The sequence below is a fragment of the Phyllostomus discolor genome, chromosome 6 (assembly GCF_004126475.2).
Source record: "Phyllostomus discolor isolate MPI-MPIP mPhyDis1 chromosome 6, mPhyDis1.pri.v3, whole genome shotgun sequence".
NCBI lineage: Eukaryota > Metazoa > Chordata > Mammalia > Chiroptera > Phyllostomidae > Phyllostomus > Phyllostomus discolor.
In genome coordinates, this window is record NC_040908.2 from 76,699,856 (window position 1) to 76,725,293 (window position 25,438).

Below are 25,438 nucleotides of genomic sequence, written 5' to 3' on the forward strand. Positions count from 1 at the left end.
ATGGCAGCCACCCCAGACTCCCTGGGCTGAGGCCCTGCAGCTTCCACAATCTTGGCGGTGGGCACACCTCTGCTGCCAGGACTGCAGCTACAACCCTAATGCCAGCCACAGAGGCAGAGTGCACCAACTGCACTGGAGCCCCCACTGGTGCGCCACCAAGCCAGCCAGTACACACCCCACATGGCTGCCCCTGCTGCAGTGTAAGCTGGTATGTGTCCCACACTGCTGTCCCAAGACTGGGTTCCCTCTGCACAGGTGGGGTGGGGGGGTCTAGTGCTTACACCTGAAGCCCTGGGGATGTCCTGCGCTGGACCCCCTGGTCCAGCAGCTGCTGATCCCACCCCAGAAGTGCAGCTCCAGCGCTCATGCCCGCAGTCTAGGGAAGGAGCAAGCCAGACCAAGACCACATGGCCCACTGGTTGCCCATCCCACCCCTGTAGCAGAGACCAAGCACAAGCAGCAGCCCCCCACCCCCCATGGAATGCACCTGACCCCACAACATAGAAGCACCACATGCCCAACCCCACTGCCTAAGCACAGCAGTACAGGAGGTATGATCCCTCGGCTCCGCCAGGGCAGCCACCCTGCTCTGCAGGAACACAGGCTCACTAAGAGGAAGGCAGAGATGACCCAGCAGAGGAGAGCAACAGAGCTCGGGGAGCCAGCAATCCCCAGAAACACTTAACTCAATGGGGGAACCGAACTACCCTGAAGAGACTCCGAGAGTCCCTAGCAAAGAGCAAAAAGGTTGTGTGTGAGTTGCCCCTAAATGGTGCACTTCAAGGACAGCACAACTGGTGGACTGAAGGCATAGGCTGGATGCAGAAGGACACTGGGGGCCTGGGGGCCAACTGAGGAACTGGGCAACTGTGGAGAGTATAGTGTAGCTCAGATCTGGCCCTCGTCGCCATAAAACCACAGGAAGGGAGAAAAGCTAAACCAATCCCCCCTTACCCTGCTGCAGCCAAGAAGACCAACAGAACTGGCTTGGCTAGTTTAAAGCCAGCAGGAGGCTTGTTTTTTATTTTTTATTCTTCCTTCCTTCCTGTTTGTTTTTAATACCCAAAAGTGAGACATTAAAACCTGCTGTGAAAGGATCAGAGTTAGACCCCAGTGTTAGAGAAGTCATCTCAACAACTGTGGCAGTGAGACAAATTTCACTTTGCTATTCCAGAGAAGGTGCAATTTGTTGTATATTTATATTATTATTATCATTTCATTATTTGTTCATCTTTTACTTTTTTTTAAAGATTTTATTTATTTATTTTTTTAGAGAGGGACAGGAGAGAGGGAGGGAGGGAGGGAGCGAGAGAGAGAGAGAGAGAAACATCAATGTGCAGTTGCTGGGGGCCATGGCCTGCAACCCAGGCACGTGCCCTGGCTGGGAATCGAACCTGTGATGCTTTGGTTCGCAGCCCGCGCTAAATCCACTAAGCTACGCCAGCCAGGGCTTCATCTTTTACTTTTATTAGTACTTTTGTATTTCTCTTCTTTCTGTTTAGTTTTCTTGACTTAGATTGTTAAATTGCTTGGTTTGACTGTTTCCCTTGTTCTCTTTCATAGTGTATTTTTAATTTTCTGTCTTTCACTTCACTTGTGTTCCATTAGCACACTACTCTAGGTCTTATACTTCCTATTCTTGTTATTCAGATCACATAGTTTCTGTCATATAACTGTTGCTCCATTACTACTATAAATAATTTCTATTCCATACAATTGTAAATACTACAAAGCACCACTCCTGGATCTCAACTCACTTCACTGTTTTTGGACCTTTTTACTGTTGTGGTGAACTATTCACTTGCATACTGCACCTATTTTCTATCCTTTACTCTCACTATATCTCATAATCTGACCTCCCACAAGCTCACTGCTTTCTAGAACCAACTCACAATTCCCCCTGACACACACACACGTCTTATTTTTTTTCCCACCCTTTCAAAAGAGTGGCTAGTTGAGTGAACACTATATATATCCAAAGGATCTCCCATCTCTTCTCTACCGGCTGGTACTTTAAATACCATGGAACACACTCCTGGATGTCTTAAACTATTTTGCATTCCCCCTCCAAATGAGCAGATGGGAGCTGTGAACACCAGTACACTGGATGGAAGACAAAACGCACCAACAAAGGAACCACCGACAGATAACAACAGAAGAGGGTGAAGGAGGGAGTAGAAGCCACACTAACGTCAACCCAGGACCAATCTGGAAATAAAACTGAATGGTGGAGAAATTACCCAAACCAAACAACAGAACAAGAATGAGAGAGAACCCTCAAATCCTAGTACCAACAGAAAAACTAGCTTCAACAAAACCTATCCACACCTGCAGAACAGAACACAAGACTTGGTGGACAGAGTGACCATCACTTAACCAGCTGGTGGGAAGCACCCACCAAAGAAAGACCCAACAACAATCAAAAACCAAAGACATACAGAGAACAAACATAAATGACAGCCCAAGACCAGTGAGCTCAAGAGATCAAGGAGACTGCACCACTGAATCTCAGAGGTCTTCTACCACAGAAGTTCACACCATAAACCCAGGGAGTCAGAACAGATCAACTTAAGAAGCTGAGGCTGCCAAGAAGAGTCTCACAAACAAACAATGGGAAGACAAAAAAAAACAATCCCCACATGAAAGGAAAGGAGGAAATCTCAGAAAGAATGTAAATGAAATAGAGGTAACTCAACTATCAGATACCGAGTTAAAAGCAATGGTTATTAGGAACCTCAATGAGCACACAGAGAATTACCAGAAACTACAGGGAAGCTACAATGAACTCACTGCAAACTATATCAACATGAAAAAGAAAATAGAAACTATAAACAAGGGCCAAGAGGAAATGAAGAATACACATTCTGAACTGAAGAACACAGTAGAAGGAATGAAAAGCAGGATTGATGAAGCAGACGATCAGATCAATGAGCTAGAGGACAAAGCAGAAGTAAACATCCAGAAAGAGCAAGAAAAGCAAAAGAGGCTCAGAAAGAATGAAGAGGGATTCAGAGAAATGCAAGACAATATGAAACGTAATAATAGCTGTATAATACGGATATCAGAAGGACAAGAAGAAGAGCAAGGGATAGAAAACCTATTTGAAAAAGTAATGATGGAAAACTTCGCTAATTTGATGAGAGAAAAAGTCACAAAAATCCAGGAAACACAGAGTCCCAATCAAGAGGAACCCAAAGAGGCCCACAATTACAAGGGACCCCAAAAAGGCTAGCAGCTGACTTCTTAATGGAAATGCTTCAAGCCAGAAGGGAATGGCAAGACATATTCCAAGTATGAGAACCAGAGGCCTGCAACCAAGACTAGTTTATCCAGCAAGGCTCTCAATTAAAATGAAAGGCCAAATAAGGAGTTTACCAAAGAAAAGAAGCCTCAAAGAATATTACCTCCTCCAAACCAGCTCTGCAAGAAATGCTGAAGGGTGTGCTTTAAGAATAGGACAAAAAACAGTGAAAGAGAGAGGAATGAAGGTACAAAAAAGGGGCAATAAGTACCTATCAATAATCATCTTAAATGTAAATGGATTAAATGCCCCTATCAAAAGACAAAGAATAGCTCAATGGATAAGAAATCATGACCCACACATAAGCTGCCTACAAGAGACCCACCTCAGAACAAAAGACCTACATAGACTGAAAATGAAGGGCTGGAAACAAATATTTCAAGCAAATGGATGTTGGGAACTGCCCTGCCTGGTTTTAGAAGCTGTAACCTCCTCATGGCTAAGGCTGAGTGAGAGACCTTGGGACCATAGGCCACTACAGAGACAAAGCTTATCTCCCTGGCAGGGACGCTGCCTCTGCCCCTTTCACTTCACCCTGCCTGGCCCCCAGTGCATGATAGGGTAGCCCATGACAGGTAAGATTCCTCAAGAGAGGGGAAACCTAAGACAGGCACAATCACGAGGGGGCCCTCAGGGAAGGACTTGGAGGGCTATAGAAAAAGGACATGATGGACCTTTGACCCTTGGCTCTGACATAGCCTGAGTCCTCATTCTGCCTGCAAGAAGTCTCCTAATCTTTTGGCTGCCATACTTCCCCTGACTGACATAAGCCTAAAACAGTGACATAGAGGGCTGCACACCCTGTACTGGAAAGGGCAGGTTCCCCGAGCCTAAGAAAAAATGCATAAAATCCTGTGAAACCTGCTTTGCTAAGAATGCTCTCAATTTTCTGATAAGGATCCAAGCAGGATACGAGTTTGTTTCCCAAAGTTTTGTGGCCCTTTAGCTAATAGACCTTGACTCGGAATAAGCCCTCATAGTTCTTTGCGTGTTATCTATTCTTGGATCCTTACTGCCTGACAATGACTGATGAGCTTTACCTGTATTTCTGTACAAACTGAACCCAATAAAAGCCCGTTGAGGAAAAGGGTCTTCATACTTCTTTGAGAGAATGGCCACCTTTCCTTCCCAAGGAGATCGTGTCTTGGTAGACTTATTCTCATCCACAGCGGACAGAGGGCTCTGCGGGCAAAGCACCCCCACAAATGGACAGAAAAAAATATTAGGGTAGCAATACTCATATTGGACAAAATAGACTTCAAAAAAAGACCCATAAAAAGAGACCCAGAAGGTCACTTCATAATACTCAAGGGAAGAATCCTTCAAGAACACATAAACATTGTAAATATATGTGCACCGAACATACGAGTACCCAAATACATAACAAAAATCTTGGAGGACTTCAAGAAAGATATTGACAGCAACACAATTATAGAAGGGGATTTTAACACCCCACTGTCAAAAATGGACAAATCTTCCAAACAAAATATCAACAAAGATATTGTGGCAGTGAACGATGCCCTAGACAATTAACTGCCATATACAGAGAGCCTTTCATACCAAAGAAGCAAAATACACATTCTTTTCAAATGTGCATGGAACATTTTCAAAGATAAACCACATCATAGGGCACAAAACAAGCCTCAACAAACTCAAGAAAATTGAAATAATATCTAACATGTTCTCTGACCACAGGGAACTGAAACTAGAAACCAACCTCAAGCAAAAAAAAAACCCCAAAACGCTAAAACTCATGGAGATTGAATAGCATGCTTTAAACAATGAATGAGTCAAGAATAAAATTAGAAAAGAAATCAAAAAGTTTCTGGAAACAAATGAAAATGAACTCAGAACAATCTAAAACTTACAGGACACAGTGAAGGGAGTACTGAGAAGGAAGTTCATAGCAACAGAGGCCGACCTAAGAAAGATAGAAACATTTCAAATAAATAACCTAACCCTACGCTTACAAGAACTCGAGAAACAACAATAAAGACAGCTCAGAGCAGGTAGAAGGAAAGGAAGAACCAATATCAGAATAGAAGTAAATGACAAGGAACTAAAACCACAATTCTAAGGATCAATAAACCCAGGAGCTGGTACTTTGAAAACATAAACAAAATCAACAAGCCTTTAAGAAGACTCAAGAAAAAAAGAGAGGGGAGCCAAATAAGCACAATCAGAAATGAAAGAGGAGAGATTACAACTACATACTACATAAATACAAAGGACTGTAAGAAATTACTATGAAGAACCATGTGCCAAGAAATTTGAAAACCTAGGTGAAATGGACAAATTTCTAGAAAAACATTATCTTCCAAAACTGAATGAGAAGCAGAAAGCCTGAACAGACCAATAACAGCTGAAAAAATTGAAGCAATAATCAAAAAACTTCAAACAAACCAAAGCCATGGACTGGACAGTTTGACAGGAGAATTCTACAAAGCATTTAAAGAGGAGCTAACTCCTATCCTTCACACTATTCCAAAAATCCAAGAAGACAGAATACTCCCAAACTCTTTTTATGAAACTAACATCATCTTAATCCCAAAACCAGATAAAGACACAACAAAGAAAGAAAACTTCAGGCCAATATCGCCGATGAACATACACGCTAAAATCCTCAACAAAATATTGGCAAACCGCATCCAGCAATACTTTAAAAAGATCATACACCATGCCCAGGTGAGATTCATCCAAAGGATGCAAGGATGGTACAATATTTGCAAATCAGTAAACGTAATACATCACATAATGAAAAGCAAAGCCAAAAATCACATGCTCATATCAATACATGCGGAAAAAGCAACTGACAAGGTACAGCACCCATTTATAATAAAAACACTCAGCAGAGTGGGAATAGAGGGAGCATTCCTCAACATAACAAAGGCCCTATATTAGAGAACTATAACCAACATCATAGTCAATGGACAAAAACTAAAAGCTTTCCCTCTAAGATCAGGAACAAGACAAGGTTGTTCACTTTCACCACTTCTATTCAACAGAGTATTGGAAGTCCTAGCCATGGCAATCAGACAAGACAAAGAAATAAAAGGCATCCAAATTGCAAAAGAGGAAACAAAACTCATTGTTTGCAGATGACACAATAGTGTACACAGAAAATCTTATAGACTCCACCAAAAAATTGCTTGACCTAATAAATGAATTTGGCAAAACAGCGGGATACAAAGTCAATATTCAGAAATCAAAGGCATTTCATATACCAACAATGAAACATCAGAAACACAAATCACAAAAAAATCCCATTTGATATAGCAACAAGAAAAATAAAATACCTAGGAATAAACCTACCCAAGGAGGTAAAAGACCTGTACTCAGCAAACTACACAACACTGTAGAAAGAAATTAAGGAAGACACAAACAAATGGAAATATATACCATGTTCAAAGATTAGTAGAATTAACATCATCAAAATGTCCATACTACCCAAAGCAATTTATAGATCCAATGCAATACCTATTAAAGTACCAATGGCCTATTTCACAGATATAGAACAAACACTTCAAAATTTATATGGAAACATGAATGAACCCAAATAGCTGTGCCAATCTTGAGAAAGAAGAGCAAAGTAAGAGAGATCACAATACCTGATATCAAACTGTATTACAAGGCCACTGTAATCAAAACAGCCTGGTACTGGCATAAAAACAGGTACATAGATCAATGGAACAGGACAGAGAGCCCAGAAACACACCCAAGTCTCTATGGTCAATTAATATTTGACAAAGGGGGCAGAAGCATAAAATAGCCTCTCCACCAAATGGTGTTGGGAGAGCTGGACAGCTACATGCCAAAAATGAAACTCGATCACCAACTTATACCATACACAAAAATAAATTCAAGGTGGATAAAAGATTTAAATATAAGTTATGATACCATTCAAGTCCTAGAGGAGAACACAGGCAGGAAAATCTCATATATTCCATGCAGCAATATTTTCGCCTACATGTCCCCTACAGCAAGGGACATAAAAGAAAGTATAAACAAATGGCAACTCTTCAAAATAAAAAGCTTCTGCACAGCTCAAGAAAACAGCATTAAAAGGAAAAGAGAACCAACCGTATGGGAAAACATATTTGCCAGTGATACCTCAGTAAGGGTTTAATCTCCAAAATATATAAAGAACGTACACAACTCCACTCTAAGAAGACAAGCAACCCAATTAAAAAATGGGCAAAGGACTTGAACAGACACTTCTCCAAGGAGGATATACAGAGGGTCCAGAGACATATGAAAAGATACTCAGTACCACTAGCTATCAGAGAGATGCAAATTAAAACCACAATGAGATACCACCATACGCCACTGAGAATGACCATTATAAACAAAGCAACAAGCAACAAGTGTTGGAGAGGTTTTAGAGAAAAGGGAATCCTAATGTACTGTTGGTGGGATTGCAGACTTATATAACCATTACAGAAAACAGTATGGAATTTCTTCAGAAAACTAAAAATGGAACCGCCTTTTGACCCATCAATTCCACTGCCAGGATTATATCCTAAGAACCCTGAAACACCAATCCAAGAGAACTTATGCACCCCAATGTTCATAGCAGCACAATTTACAATAGCCAAGTACTGGAAGCAACCTAAGTGCTCATCAGTAAATGAATGGATCAAAAAAACTATGGAACATTTACACAATGGAATTCTTGGCAGCAGAAATGAGGTCCTACCCTTTGTAATAGCATGGATGGAACTGCAGAGCATTACGCTAGGTGAAATAAACCAGGCAGTGAAAGACAAATACCATATGGTCTCACCTTTAACTGGAACCTAATCAACAAAACAAACAATCAAGCAAAATATAACCAAAGACATTAATGTTGGGAGCAGGCTGACAATAACCAGAGGGTAGAGGGGCGAAGATAATGGGGTGAAAAGGGTGAAGGGTTTACAGGAACAACTATGAGGGACACATGGACAAAATCAATAGGTGGAAACAGGGGAGGGAAGTGGAGATGGCTGGGGTGGTGCGGAGGGGTGGGAGGAAAGGCACAAAACTACTCAAACAACAATAAAAAATGTTAAAAACATAATAAGAGAATTAGCTTCCAGGAAGGATGTGGAAAAAGACCATGGGCAACCTCATAAAAACAGCTCATTTTTAAACTGCTGCCAGACATATATGTTTTATGAGTAAGACCTCAGATAATCCTTTGATTAAGAAGCTTCTTGCCCTGGCTGTTGTGGCTCACTGGATTGAGCACTGGCCTGAGACCCAAAGGGTTGTCTGTTCGATTCCCAAGCAGGGCACATGCCTGGGTTGCAGGCCAGGCCTCCAGTACAGGACATGCAAGAGGCAACCACACACTGATGCTTCTCTCCCTTCCCCTCTAAAAATAAATAAAATAAATCTTAAAAAAAAAAAAAGCTTCTTGATTCTAAATGCACAATGCTGCCCACAAGAGGTGTCTTATGTTCCAAGTATGCTGATTTCTTTCTTTAAGCTATTCCTACCAATAGTAAGTCTCATTTATAAGTTACTTCTTCTTTCATGTTAAAATTTCTCAGAAGAAAAATCCAATTAAGTTGAATCAACATTTTATTCCACCAAATCTCTTTCCTATAATACTCATCCCAATCTCGACAATCATTCAATCAAAACTGAACAAGTGCCTTCAGGGTATCAAGCATGATGGATGATGTGAAGACAAACCTAAGTACAAATAACTAGACACAAAGCAGGACGTCAGAGCTCAGATAACAGAAGCAGCTGGGCACATCCAGGAAATCCTGGAAGGATGAGGAAGATTCTAACAAGAAATTATAGGATATAAACCTTTCAAGACAATGGGAATGACATGAACAAAGAATGAAAACCAAGCCATATTTCAGAAATGAAAATATGAAGGAGACCCTGGTACATTTAGATGAATGGTAAATTAAGATAGAATGATACATTTGAAACAAAATTATGGCATATTTTAATAACTATTTGTACTTCCTAGCAAGTAAATGCCCAAATCCTTGTTAGTGATACTAATCTGACAAAATATACAAGGATGGAGAATAGGAAGTGGATCAACGTGAAATAAAAGTGAAAGAAAATTATGAGTCTATTAAAATAGTCTGATAAAATGATGAAAAGGAGTGGGAATAGAACCAAATAGTGAGTAATAAAAATAAAGTGATGGTAGAATCAATGGGACCTTGCAAACAATTAACAAGAGAGGACAAAGTAAAAGAAGGCAAAAATAACTATTAAAAAAGTAAGACTAGGCGACAGTGCCACTCAAAAAAAAAAAAAAAAATCAGGAAAATCAATGGGAGATTGATTTCTAGCCATAAAGAATAATGACAAATTTCAGATTGGTCAATGTGAATATGAAGAACAGTTAGACGGAAAGTATTCACAAACAGTTAAAAATACAAAACTAGAAAAAGAAAAAGCAATTAAGTACAGAAAAGACAACATAATTATAAAGAAAAGAGAACCAGATTGATATAATATTGTACAAACCAAAGGAAGAGTGTCAGCATTGTCAAATGGTTCAGAAAGATGGTAAGAACTGAGAATAAGTTTCAAGTCTAATATTTTGGTTTACCTTCCAGATAGTATGTGTTCAGATACCAGATTACAAGAGGTTAAGAAATGAATGCTTTATAAGGACAAAGAAAATTAATATTGCAGAATGCTTTTTGCAATATTAAAAGAAAAAAAGAGAATCATAATTTGGTGAAAGAAAGTATCAAACCAAGAGCCCTCACCAGCATGACTCAGTTGATTGAGCATCATCCCACAAATAAATCAGAAGGTCACTGTTTCATTTCCCAGTTAGGGCACATGCCTGGGTAGGCCCAATCCCCTGTTGGGGCATGTGCAAGAGGCAACCAATCAATGTTTCTCTCATACATTGATGTTTCTTTCCCTCTCTTTCACCCTCTCTTTCCCTCTCTCTAAAAATAAAATAAATAAAATAAATCAAACCAAGAACTTCTCTTTTTACAGATATGAGAAACTAACAGTTCACCTATGTTAAAGATTGTATGTTTGTGTCCCCCACAAAATTCATATATTGAGTGAGCTTCTCTCTCTCTGCCACTTCTCGCCCACCTTCTCTTTCTCTCTCTCTCCCTCCCTCTCCCTCTCTCTCTCTTTCTCTCTCCATGTGCTTACACCAAGGAAAGAACATGTGAGCCAAAGCAATCCAGAAGAGCTCTCACCAGAATCCAACCATGCTGACAAGCTAATCTCACACTCTAGTCTCCTAAACTGTAAGAAAATAATTATATTTCTGTTATTTAAGCCAAGTCTCTGGTGTTTTGTTATAGCAGCCCCAGCAGACTAAAGAAAGCTTCAAAAAGATATGACTTATTTTCTTGTACAAAATACTATCAACTGAAATCTCTTCATGAAACTAAGACAGAAGTTAGGAAGGAGTATCTAACTCAAAATTCCATTGTTAAATCTCTTGTATCCCACAAAAGCTAGAGAATTTCTTCACTATAATATTAGTAAGAAAAATGGAAAATTAAGTATCATTAAATTGCAGATCAGAAAATACATCTGTATATGATCAACAGACTCTAAAAGGCACAAGGAAAAATAAGGGGATGTGTAATAAATATTGATCTACTATACCAGGTAGAAAATTAATAAAAGAAGTCAATGCAAAACAAACACTTGGTTTCCTTTTAAAATGAGCAAAGCAAATCTCTCTGATAAAACAGCTATAAAAACGGCTAAAAGAGTTTAAAATAAACAATTTATTAAGTGAATAACTGGCAGTTGTATTAAGTATCCAGTTAATGAATTTTACTCCAAGGCAATGTATAATCTCTAAAGTTAGAAGTTGGCTTGTTAAGAAGCCCTATGCTAAAGTCATGTCACCAGTGGCTATGATTCTACTCTCATATTCCATTATGTCCAAGTTTTCCTCGGCTCCCTAGAGGTTAGAGATTCTTTTTCATCCATGCTAACTGCACACAGTCTGAAGTCTATTCACACAGGTGATAAAATATTTGTAATGTGAAAAAGATTTAAGTTAAAATGCTAATTAACTTCGTTCTGAAAAACTCTTTTCTAAGTGCTTTTTGAGAACTCATGGCTCAGTTCCCTCCACAAAAGGCACTTCAACAGTTCTCAAGAAACAAACACACAGAGAATCCACATCTTGCATCCTCATTACTACTTAAACCATTTCTATTACTACTAAGCCAACGGCATGTCTGAAATATTGTTAACATCCAAATCAAACAGGAAGCTTTCACTCATGCCTATCATCTTATAATCTAAAGCAAAGATCCTATCATCTTAAGCAAAGAGCAAGCTTTTGCACACATACCACAGATCTGGGAAAATGGTGGGGAAGATAGAATAACAACACTGCAGAGGTTACTCAAAAAGCATGGGCTATAAAGACAGTGTTCTCATCTCCTAAATGGAGAATAAACCACAGTAAACTCTTTATACAGAACAAAAAAAAAGTCTCAAGAAATTCGGAAGCTACTTCTTCCTTATATGGAGCCAAATACTTTGGAAGAAAAAAACATAAACTTGACAGTGTCTGGCATAGTATACATTTCCTGTTGAACTACTATAAAAGGTTTAATTACATAGAAAAAGCACTGGTCACAAAAACTCAAGCAAAGAATTTTATATATGTATCTAACAAAGAAGCATTTACTGCTTTATAACCCAACACTGAAGCCTCATGATATTAAAAAGTATCTGATATTATTGGCTGAAGTATCAGGAGATATAAATTATAAAATATCTTAAAAGGGTTAGAGATATTTTCATATTTTATTTTCCTTTCATATATATCAAGCTAGGAATCAGCAATACCTGGGAAAACTTCTACTTCACAGACGTTTGGCTCTACTAGAGAAGATATGGTTTTCCTTTGATGACAAATTAGGAATCTTCTAAAAAAATAACTTCGTAGTCTTTTAGAGATTATTTTCAAAGTCTTTGTTCCAGGCTCTGCTTTTCCTATTCACTTTTCTCAAGAAAACTGATTAGATATCAAAACAGGAAACAGGAAAGGTAAAACTTTGCTAAGGAAAAAGAAAAATATGTACAAACTTCATAAATATGGTTTATATTATCCTTGCAAGACAAAACACTATCTGGAAATATAGTGTTTCAATAACCTGTTACAAAAATTGACCATTCTGGTTAAACCTGCTCTTTGTAAGGATTATTTTTAAAACCGATTTGTAATTTGCCCATTCAAACAGAATAAGCTTTGGAGAAACTTATGAAAGGTATAGACAAATTCTTCAGGTTATAAAAATAAAATCCTTAAGGCACTTTGTCGCTGTGGATAAATTACACAAGAACAGCATTTCCAGAGGATGATGCAATTAAAAATAAAGAACCAAAAGATAAAAATTCCAAAGAACTGTCAACACACATCAAGTTATCCAGCACTATAATTAAAAGACTAGTAGCACTGATGAAATTCTACGTGACTCAAACCCTGCAAATGGGACATGGGAAGAAGATAATAAGAAATTAATGCCCTAATTAAAAATAAAGAAAATGAAATAAGAGGAGGAGAAGAAGAAAGAGAAGGAGGAGGATGGAGGAGGAGGGGGGAAGAGGGAAGATGAATAAAGAATAAGAAGGAAGAGGAAGAAGAATTATTATTCAGTGCTCACCCACGTTACATGAAGGAACCTAAACCAAACATATGAGAGATAATCACTTCCCTAACATGAACAAAATAAAAGAGAAGATGAGTAATGTGGCCTATTCTTATTCTACAATGTTAGTTTTCTAGCAACCTTAAGCTTCCACATTACAGCCATATTAAAACCCCAGGCTCCCTTTCCCGGCAGATCATGCCATGCAGAGCAGATACAGGAAGGTTATAGTTATTTTTAAAAAGGAAACAGCGTGAAGCAAACTCCAAAGGTGCAAGGCTGAATTGTCTATAGAAAGCTTACCATATATCTCGGATCTACTCTCCTCTGAACTAGACTTTGTCTTCTTGGAGGAGCTATCTGCACAAGAGTGGGAGAAAAGGAGAGAGATATAGAAAATATGGAGACCAATGTAAGGGGAAAAATTTATGGGGGGAAAAGAATGAATCATGATCAAGTTAAATCATGCAAACATAAAGTATGAACATCACAGATGATGATAGCACTTAGAATAGTCATGAACAACCACGACGTATTTTAAAGATTTACCAAAGAAAAGTGCAATAAAAATATGTTCAAAGAAAACAACACATGAATAGTCTATAAAATATATATGACAATTTTAGAGACGGCAAAAGCAATAAAAACTATAATAATCTCATTATGACGCACTGCATATAACTTTGCTAGATCTGTCTGCAGAAATGGTCACAACACAGATAAACAATACGAAAATAAGTCAATCTAACAAGACCACAAATACTTTTATGAACGTAGAGCAGGACTTGTAACCCTCATTAGCAAGACAATAACTAATAATATAAATAAAAGTCTCTGAGCACCATAATGCCAAAATTATGTGTCAGAAATAATCATCTTTTAATGGAGATCCAGAAGTTACATACCAAATATTCCCACCACCAAAACCTCACAAATTGATGATTGGGTTTCATTTTACGTAATCTCAATTAGACACAAAAAATACTATTAAAAATTTATATTTTTTCTAAATATCTAAATTATATTTATGTATCTGGGAACCTTAGCATTTACATATTTTATCTTTTGTCACAGGAACATACAACACAATAAAATAGTATGTGCACAAAGAACACATATCAGTTTCAAATAAAGAAAGCAAAATTATCAAGCAATTTTTTAATAAATTAAATACTTGGTGAATTTACAAAGAGAAAGCAACAGCTTATATTCTACAAAAAGAGTTCAAACTATATGCATAAATTAAGGGATATAAATAGGTGAAAGTCTACTAACATGAAAACTTGACGAAAGAGCAACACAACTAAGGCTGAAATACAGCTCAGTTCAGAATACTTTTTGACTGAAGAAAAAGGCATCTCTTCATTTGCTTACTCTAAACTAAGATGATAATTAATTTTGAAGTTGAATTTATCTACTCCAAACCTAAATTTTTAAATGACTGCAGAAATTGGTAGTTGTTACACACTTGATTTTTACTTACTACTGGTTGATACTTATGATGTATCTTAATACTAGGTCCTTGATCTTAACAAAACACCCAACGATGACATAAAAACTATTTCTATTATCATCGCCATATTTAAATACACTCTACAATGATGCTTCCATAGTGGAATCCATAGTATTGAAAGTTAAAAATGTTCGTATTCCCTGAGTGCAAAGATTTTATATGGTATAACTGAAGAGGAAGGTGAGTCATAAACAGAAGTTCTCCTTCTGAAACAAGTGTTTCAGGTCATTATGTAGCTCAAACTATAACATTCTGAAGCTTATTTCTCTCAGTATAATTTGGAAGAAAAGAGTATTTTACCTGCAGGGTCAAAATCATGTGATTCACTGCGCTCAACTTTCTGCTTCTTATCTGTTGGTGACTCTCGGCTCAAAATACTTCCATGCCTAAATTAAATCAAAGCAATCAAATATTTACTACAAAAAAGTCATTAGCACAAAAACGTAATTTAAAAATCTCAAATGTGTCTTACAAAAAGAAACCAAGAAATCAATTTACCTTACACAGTCTCATAAACCTCTCTATACTTTTCAAGAAATTTTAAAATTAGTCTGCGCTGCATGTAATTCAGAGTCTATTTACTTGGTTATAAAAAATGCTTAAAAATGATAAAAGTAGTTTTGTTATAAAGTCAGTTTTATTCTTAGAAATAACTGCCTAAATTCTTTTAGTGGTTTTTCAAAGAAAAATCTTTATTATTTTCATTTAACAGATAAGAAACCTGTTTACTTGTAATTCAACACATTGCCCAATCTTATATATACACCATGATCAAGTTCAAAATCACTGTGTAAATATAGCACTGATGAGAGCAGTTAAAAAAAATATCTCTGAAAAACTTCACTTAAAACCTGCCTATAATTCTAGCCACGGCAGTCTCAGCCAAGCCCAGATAACATTAGAATTATTATTTTTCTTATGGTTTATCAAGTTACCTGATCAGATAACGGCTGGACAGTAAATAAAACCATAACTATTGGGTGGCCAAAATGGCCGTATGGTTTTTGTCTGTACAATAAAAGATGTTTTTCATTTTCACCAATACCTTTATTGATTTGGATATTTTGAGATAGTCAGCTATATCCTCATGATAGAACATGGATTGTTCTCAATTAATGTCTCAGTTTGATGGTTAACTTCGACTGGTCTACCGGCTGTGAAGTACCTTCCAATCTCCAGCATGAAACTTCACAAACCACTTTTTAAAAAATGTTTTAATTGTTATTTTATTACAATTATCCCAACAACAGTGTGGGGCAAACACTTTTGACACGTTTGATCAGTCACAGCACCATCTCCATAAACTGCACAAATCTTTTCTACATTTCAGTTGCAGAAAAAGCAACTGAAATTTGCTTTTTCTTGAAATAATAAAGTCTATTTACTTTTCTTGAAATAATAAAGCATAATATGCTAAAAAATGTTGCTTACTTTCTTCCATCTTCAATATTAAAATGGCTACACAAAAAGTTACCAATTTTGGTAAGTTGTTTTAAATGCACACTGATATAACAGCTGTCACTGTATAATCTAACAAAATTGTTTTGAATGAACTTAAGACAACTAAGCACTACTGGAGCCATCTTGCAAGAAAAAACAAACAATTTTCTGGTCAACACAATAAATATATATACTACTAAATAACTGAAATGCCAAGATTAGCATTGGTATCCTGTAGTATGGTGTCATCAAAATGATAAATGCACTATAATAATTAGGAATAACATGCTACCTACATTTTAAATAATATTTATGACAATTAAGATGAAAGAGAAGGATGTTAAAGAAGTACTGAGGAAGAGACATTTAATCCTGGGAAATTAGTAAATGTAGAGATACATAGATATGACACAGACATTTGAACATTTTGGACTTTTCCCCTTCACTGTCTTAATGAAGACTGATTCAGTTTCCCACAATACATTAACTAAAGGCAGCTATAGTCACCCAGATGATAAAACACATCAAAAACTGATCATTCCTTTACATTCCCCATGATATTCACAACTGAAAGCAGTCCCAATGGACTGTAAAATTAAGCCTCTTCATAGGGTGTGATCTTAAGCATCAACTTGAACAAACATTTAAAATGCTTTTATTAAAAACGTTTGTTATCAAAACAAAGCCATTTTGCAGAAAAAAGAGAAACACCTGTTACATTTTAAATTTGTAAAATATTTTGTAATTTTAAACTAAAATTCACATTTTCAAAAACCACAAAAAAATTCACCATAATTTCAAAGGAATACTTCCGATTAAAATTTAACCTAAATGCATGAACAACTTACCTTATAGGTTTTTTGAGGGGAAACCTAAAACAAAGGGAAAAAAAGGGATAAATTTAATTATTTCACTTGTAAGATAGTCATTAAATTTACTGCATGCTACTGATCAGAATAAGGGACTTAAATTTTGTGCTAACTTTCCCAAAGCAATTCAACAAACAGGTGAAGTAAGAAGCTGGATATCATTTTTAGTATCTTAAATACCTTGCAAACTCTTCTTTTTTAAATTGATTGGGGGCAGGGGAGGGAGAAGAAGGGAGAAAGCAAGAAAGAAGTAGCGAGAGGGAAAGAAACATCAACCTGTCACTCCAACCACTCCTGACCAAGGACTGAACTGTAACCTTTGCATATGGGCACAGTGCTCTAACTGAGCCACTTGACCAGGACCTACTTTGTTAAATTTTAAACTGCAGGTGTATTTACCATCAGCTGTTCACAAGTATGAGTTCTCTTTTTAAAATTCCAAATAATAATAACAACAGCTAAATTAACTGAGGGCTTACTAAATGCTAAGCACTACACTAAATTGTTTACATGTATTATCTTCTTCTAAAAAATAGCCATGAAGATATTTCCATTTTACAGGTTAAAAAAAAAAACAAAGCAAAGAAAAATATTTTACCATTAACATATTATACTTAGTTTCCCTAGCAAGGAAAACTTCCTCCTTGCCCATCACCTCACCTCTCCCCCTAATATCTGTGTGCTGATTACTGCTCTATTTATCTATTCTTTGATCATGATTAAATCATGGTCCTCAATTATTTATGCTTAGCTTTAATAATAGAAATTTAGAAAAAGTTACTGGAATACTATTAGTTATTAAAAATACATTCCTACAGCAGAAAACAAAGGGTACATTTTTTCTTTTTTGGTCCTGTAAGCTAAAAGAACTACATCATTTCCTCCTGGTAGTCTTTTTAATTTTTACAAAGATTTCTTTATTTATTTTTAGAGAAAGAGGAAGGGAGGGAGGAAGGGAGAGAAACATCCACTGGTTGCCTCCCCAACGCCCCCAACTGGGGACCTGGCCCAACCCAGGCCTGTGCCCTGACTGGGAGTGGAACCAGGGATCTCTCACTTTGCAAGCCCATGCTCAATCCACTGAGGCACACACCAGGGGATCCTGATTGTCTTTTATAAAAGCAGTATTACTGGTGGCTTCTTGATAAGAGTTTGATGCTATACATAAATGCTAATCTAAGTCTAGAATGCGTTATCAAATTTCCTCCCATTCCTCTTTTCATTTGTCCTTTAAAAATTATCTAAAATTATTTATTCTAGGTGATAAGGACAGTTTATTATAAGTAACAGTAAAATCAGGTTTTTATTTTATTTTACTTTTTTAAAAATTTTTATTTATTTTTAAAGAGAGGGGAAGGGAAGAAGAAAGACAGGGAGGAAGATAAACATCAATGTGTTGTTGCTTCTCATGCACCCCTAACTGGAGACCTGGCTGGAACTCAGGCCTGTGTCCTGACTGGGAATCAAACCAGCAACCATTTGGTTCAAAGGCTGGCACTCAATCCACTGAGCCACACCAACCAGGGCTAAAATTAGTTTTTTATTAAAAAAAAAAAAAAGACTATTATTAAAGATAGTAAGAAATAAACATAAAACAATGATAGCGGAATGACTACTTTATTTCCCATGGAAGTAGTTTGGTTTAAAAACATTACAAGTTTAATTATAATTTCCTTTAACTCCTATATAAATCAAAATTGATCCTAAGAAAGACTAAGAATTTACAACCTCCCCTAATAAAACATATAGCATGTTAACTCACAACACAGTTAGGGATAACAAGGGCAGGGGATCCAGGATAAGAGAACACTGCTCTAGTGTTCTAGAGCACTGAAAACATACTGATTACCAAATATTCAGAAGTAAAAGTTCCTAAGCAGTACATCCTTACTTATAGGGGGAAGGGGTTAGGAACATGATTTTTAATTTACAGATGAATATAAGAATTGGCAGGAAAGAATTTCCAACTGAGTTTTTGCAAAGGGTTAAGACTCGTAGTTAGCAAACTTAGTCACTCTGCCTCATAGCCATTATAAAAATTTCTACCCCAAAACAACGTTGCTTGTGTCAGGGACTGCAACACCCATGGAGATTCTGGTAAAGAGGCTCAGAAGACCCCAGACTAGTGATTGTAAGACAGTGTCCTGAGCTATTTTCTCTTGCAAGGAAATGGAAAAGAGGGGACAGAACAGGATAAAAATGGAATGAGAAGATAAACAACAAGGACCACCCTACAATATAACTTGCTCACCATAATTTATTTAACACAGTCATCAAGTACAGAAAAAGAACTTTTCTCAAACAAAAATTTGTGGACAGAGAAGGTGATGGCAAAGTAGGTGCAAACTGACCAAACCTGCTCATGTACGCAACTGGGACACTTAGCCGATCTTCTGAAAATCAAAGTGAACAGCCACAGAATCTTAACGGACTTGAAGTTTGTACTCCCAAGAGGGCAGATGTTGCTTCAAATTGACTGATACATGACAAAAGTGGGAGTTGTGACTACTAGTATGCCTGCTGAAAGAAAGAACACACCAACAAAGAAACCACCAACAACCAAAGCCCAAGGACGAGAAAGCCCACACAAACAGAAGGGCAGCCCTACAGCATCCAGACAAGATCACTAAGTCCCACAGATGTCCTACCACAGAAATCAACCACACTAAGTCAGGCAGGCAAAGCAGAGCACCCTGAGATGCAGAAACAACAAAAAGTGTCACCTAATATAGGGAGACAAAGAAAGAACCCCATATCGAAATGAATGGAAGAATTCATTTCCTCCACTAAAAGAGGTAAAGGAAATTGAGGCAAGCAATCTATCAGATATAGAAGTCAAATAAATGCTTATAACAATGCTAAAAGAACTCAGTGACAATACAAGGAACTGAATGGGAACTACAACAGCATGAAAAAGGAAACAGAAACTATAAACAAGAACCAGGAAGAAATGAAGAAAACAATTTCTGAAATACAATATACACTAGAAGGAATTACAAGAGTCTGGATGAAGCAGAGGATCGAATAGGTGAGTTGGAAGACAAGACAGAAAGAAATACCCAGATATAGCAACAAAATGAAAAAAGACCAAAAAAGTGTGAAGTTAGCTTAAGGGAACTTCAAGACAACATGAAACATGACACAGGAATCACAGGAATCACAGGGATACCAGAAGGAGAAGAAAACAAGTAAGGATAGAAAACCGTAGGAAAAAATGACGACAGAAACTTCCCTAACCTGGAAAGGGGAAAGCCACACAAATTCAAGAAGCACAGAGAGTCTCAATCAAGATGAACCCAAAGAGGCCTACTCCAAGACCCATCATAATTAAAATGCCAAATTTTAAAGACAAAGAGAGAATCTTAAAAGCAGCAAGGGAGAAACAAATAGTAACATACAAGGGAGCTCCGATAAGTCTAGCAGCTGATTTCTCAACAGAAATAATACAAGCTGGAAGGGACTGGAAAGAAATATTCCAAGTAATGAAAAGCAAAGGCCCACAACCAAGACTATTCTACCAAGCAAGCCTGTCATTTAAAATGGAGGGCAAAACAAGGAGTTTCCCAGACAAAAGATGGTTAAAAGAATATACCTCCACCAAATCAGCACTACAAGATATGCCAAAGAAACTGCTTTAAGAAACAGAAGAAACACAGTGAAAGAGAGAAGAACACAAGTACAAAGGGGGTAAATGGCAATGAGTAAGTACCTATCAATAATAACCTTAAATGTAAGTGGATTAAATGCCACAATCAAAAGACATAGGGGAGATGAATGGATAAAATATAATGACCCACATCTGCTGCCTACAAGAGATTCCCTCAGAACAAAAGACCCACACAGACTGAGAGTAAAGGGTTGGCAAAAAAATTCCAAGCAAATGGAGAGGAAAAAGAAGCCAGAGTAGCAATACTTAGATCATAAAAAATAGATGACAAAAACAAAGGCCATACAAAGAGACAAAGAAAGCCATTTCATAATTCTAAAGGGAAGACTCTATCAGGAAGCTATAAAAATTGTAAACATATATGCACCCAATATAGCAGCACCAAAATATATAAAGAAAATCTCAGAGGACTTAAATATATAAAGAAAATTTCAGAGCACTTAAAGAAAGACATAGCAACACACACAGCAGGGGATTTTAACACCCCATTATCAACAATGGCTAGATCTTCCAAACAAAGAATCAACAAGGACATTGTGGCACTGAAGCACACCCTAGATCAAATGGGCTTAAGTAGTATACCATATTTTTTGGACTATAAGACACACTTTCAGCCCTGGCTGGCGTAGCTCAGTGGATTGAGCGCAGGCTGCGAACCAAGGTTCGATTCCCAGTCAGGGTACATGCCTGGGTTGCAGGCCATGACCCCCAGCAACTGCGTATTGATGTTTCTCTCTCTCTCTCTCTTTCTCCCTCCCTTCCCTCTTTAAAAATAAATAAATTAAAATCTTAAAAAAACAAAAAAGACACACTTCCCCCACAAATTTGGAAGGAAAATAGGGGTGCATCTTATAGTCTGAATGTAGGTTTACATTTACATTGGTGAAATATTATATTATTTATATTATTAAATATTTTACCACATTTTTTTGCTTCAAAATTTTTTTTCCTATTTTCCTCCTCTAAAACCTATGTGCATCTTATGATCCGAAAATATGGTATATAGAAGCTTTCAAATCAAAGAAGCAAAATACACATTCTTTTCAAATGCTCATGGAACCTCTTTAAAGATACAGCACATGATAGGACACAAAATAAGCCTCAACAAATTCAGGAAAAACAAAATTATATCAAGCATTTTCTCAGATCACAATGGTTTGAAACTAGAAAACAACTTCAAGGAAAAAACTCAGAAACAATCAAATACATGGAGAAAGAGTAATGGGCCATTAAACAATGAATGGGTAAACAATGAGACAAAGAAGAAATCAAAAGTTTCTAGAAACAAATTAAAATGAACACTCAAAAACCCAAAACCTATAGGACACAGGGAAGGCACTCCTGAAAAGGAACTTCATAGCAATACAAACCTACTTAAAAATGATAGAAAATTTTCAAGTAAAGACCTGGCCCTACATCTATAAAAACTAGGGGAACAACAACAAACAAAACCCAGAGAGAGGACAAGGAAGAAAATAATCAAAATCAGAGTAGAATTAAATGCCACGGAGACTAGAAGAACAATCCAAAGATACAATAAATCCATGAGCTGGTTCTCTGAAAATATAAACAAGTTTGACAAGCCTTTAACCACACTCATTAAGAAAAAGAGAGATGACAAGTAAATAAAATTAGAAACAAAAGAAGTAAAATTACAACCAATATCACAGAAATACAAAGGATCATAAGAAAGTACTATGAACAACTACATGCCCAAAATTTGAAAAGCAAACCGAAATAGACAAATTTCTAGAAACATATAATCCTCCAAAACTCAGTCAAAGAGTAGAAACTCTGAGTAGGCTGATATCAGCTAGTGAAATTGAAGCAATAATCAAACACTCCGTGCACACAAAAGCTCTGGGCCAGATGGAGTCACAGGAGAATTTTACCTAACATTTAGAAAAGAGCTAATTCCAATTCTTCTCAAACCATACCAAAAACTCCAAGAAGACTGATGACTCCCAAACTCTTTTTATGAAACCAGTATTATCTTAATTCCAAAACCAGATAAAGACACAACAAAAAAAATAAAACTACAAATCAATATTGCTGATGAACATAGATGCTAAAATCCTCGGCAAAGTATTGGCAAAACACACCCAGCACTACATTAAAAAGATCATACATCCATGATCAAGTGGGATGCATCCCAGGGATGAAAGGATGGTACAATATATGCAAATCAATAAATGTAATACACTACCACATGAACAATACAAAAGACAAAAACTACATGATAATATCAATAGATGCTGAAAAAGCATTGATAAAGTAAGCACCCATTTATGATAAAAACACTTAGCAAAGTGGGAATAGTGGGAACATATTTCAACACAATAAAGGCCATATTCAGGAAACTTACAGCCAACATCATACTCATCAGGCACAAACTAAAAGCTTTCCCACTAAGATCAGGAACAAGAAAAGGAGGCCTGCTTTTACCACTTCTATTCAACATAGTACTGGAAGTTCTAGCCATATCAATCAGACAAGATAAAGAAACAAAAGGCATCCAAATTGGAAAGGAGGAAGTAAAACTGTCATTGGTTACAGATGACATGACAGTGTACACAGAACACCCTATAGTCTCTACTAAAAAACTACTTCAACCTAATAATAGAATTTGGCAAAGTAGCAGGATACAAAGTCAATATTCAGAAATTCAAGGCATTTTGGTACACCAACAATGAAATATGAGAAACAGAAATCAGGAAAAAAATCCCATTTGCAATAACAATGGGAAAAATAAAGTACTTAGGAGTAAGTTTAACCAAGGAGGTAAAAGACCTGTACTCAGAAAACCAGACAACACTAGAGGAATAAATTAAGGAAGACACAATAAATGGAAGCATATACTGTGTTCATGGATTGGAAGAATTAACATCACTGAAATTTACATACTACCCAAAGCAATCTATAGATTCAATGCAATCCCTATCAAAATACCAATGACTATTTAACAGACATAGAACAAATATTTCAAAAATTTATACGGAACCATAAATAACCCAGAATAGCCTCAGAAATTTTGACAAAGAAGAACAAAGTAGGAGGGATCACAATACCTGATATAAAACTATATTACAAGACCACTGTAATCAAAACAGCCTGGTACTGGGGTAAGAACAGATGCATAGACCAATGGAACAGAATAGAGACCAGAAATAAACCCATGTCAATACGGTCAGTTAATATTTGACAAAAGGGGCAGGAACATAAAATGGAGTGACAATAGCCTTGTCTATAAATGGAATTGGGAGTTTGGGAAATACATGCAATAAAATGAAACTCGACCACCAACTTATACCATACACCAAAACAAACTCAAGATGGACAACAGACTTCCAAGTTGTGACACCATAAAAATCCTAGTGGAAAACAGGCAGGAAAATTTCAGATATCCCACCCAGCAATATTTTCAATGATACATCCCCCAGGACAAGGGATATAAAGAATAAACAAATGTGACTACATCAAACTAAAAAGCTTCTGCAGAGCTAAAGAAAACATTACCAAAATAGAAAGGGAACCAACCAGATGAGAAAACACATTTGCCAATGATACCTGGGACATGGGTTTGATCTCCAGAATATATAAAGAACTCATACAACTGCATACCAGGAAGACAAGCAATCCAATTAAAAAATGGGCAAAGGACCTAAACAGACACTTCTCCAAGGAGGACATACAGAGAGCCCAGAGACACATGAATGGATGCTCAGCATCATTAGCCATCAGAGAGATGAAATTAAAACCACAATGAGATAGGATACCACTTCACACTGGTGAGAATGGCCATCATAAATCAACGAACAACAAGTGTTACAGCAGATGTGCAGAAAAGGGAACCCTAGTGCACTGCTGGTGGGAATGCAGACTGGTGAAGCCACTGTGAAAAATAGTACAGAATTTCCTCAAAAAACTGAAGCTGGAACTGCCTTTTGATCCAGCCATCCCACTGCTGGGATTATACCCTAAGAATCTTAAATTACGAATTCATAAGAACCTCTGCAGCCCAATGTTTATAGCAGCGTTATTTACAGCAGCCAAGAGCTGGAAACAGCCTAAGTATCCATCAGTAAATGGGTGGATCAAAAAACTATGGTACATTTACACAATGAAATACTACACAGCAGAAAAGAAGAAGGAACTCCTACCCTTTGAGAAAGTATGAATGGAACTGGAGAGTATTATGTTAGGTGAAATAAACTAGGCGGTGAAAGACAAATACCATATGATCTCACCTATAAGTGGAACCTAATTAACAAAACAAATCAATGAGCAAAATAGAAGCAAAGACATAGAGAAAAGAAAAAACTGACAGTAACCAGAGGAGAGAGAGGAGGGGCATAATAGAGGAAAGAAGGGGAAGGGGGGAAGTTAAGGAATATGAATAGAGGACTTATGGGCAGAGACAATGGGGGGATGATTGACAATGAAGTCGGGGACAGACAGGGCAGGGGGAGAGCAATGAGGGAAAAGGCAGGACTACTGTAAGTAAAAATGAAGGGAGGGAGGGGCAAATCAACAAACAACACATGCTGGCGAAGATGTGAAGAAAAGGAAACCCTAAAGTACTGTTGGTAAGAATTAAGACTGGTGCAGCCACTGTGGAAAACAGTATGGAATTTCCTCAAAAAACTACAAATGGAACTGCCTTTTGACCCAGTGATTCCAATGCTGTAATTATGCCCTAAGGATCCTGAAACACCAATGCAAAAGAACTTATGCACCCCTGTGTTCATTGCAGCACTGTATATAATATCCAAGTGCTGGAGACAGTCTAATTGCCTATCAGTAAATTAGTGGAATAAAATTTTGTGGTGCATTTACACTTCGGAATACTACATACACAACAGAAAGAAAGAAAAACTCCTAGCTTTTGCAACAGTGATAGAACTGAAGAATATGCTAAGTGAAATAAGCCAGGCGGTGAAAGACCAATCAATAGCATAGGATCTCACCTATAAGAGGAACCTAGTGAACAAAAGAAACAAATGAGCAAAATACAAGAAGAGGCATGGAAACATG

At 37.1% G+C, this 25,438-nt stretch overlaps 1 protein-coding gene across 9 annotated transcripts in view; it reads right to left on the minus strand.

Moving 5' to 3' along the window:
• Window positions 1-25,438, minus strand: part of ARHGEF12 (Rho guanine nucleotide exchange factor 12) — a 220,213-nt gene that overhangs the window by 130,898 nt on the left and 63,877 nt on the right. For 6 of the 9 annotated variants that reach the window (XM_036028377.1, XM_036028373.1, XM_036028380.1 and 3 more), the window contains exons 2-4: window positions 16,717-16,740; window positions 14,729-14,814; window positions 13,219-13,275 (exon numbers count right to left, since the gene is read on the minus strand). In XM_036028377.1, coding sequence (XP_035884270.1) covers window positions 13,219-13,275; window positions 14,729-14,814; window positions 16,717-16,740 — 167 coding nt within the window. Of the gene's footprint in view, window positions 1-12,112; window positions 12,248-13,218; window positions 13,276-14,728; window positions 14,815-16,716; window positions 16,741-25,438 lie in introns of those variants that run through there. The other 3 variants (XM_036028379.1, XM_036028374.1, XM_036028381.1) reach the window with 2 other exon arrangements.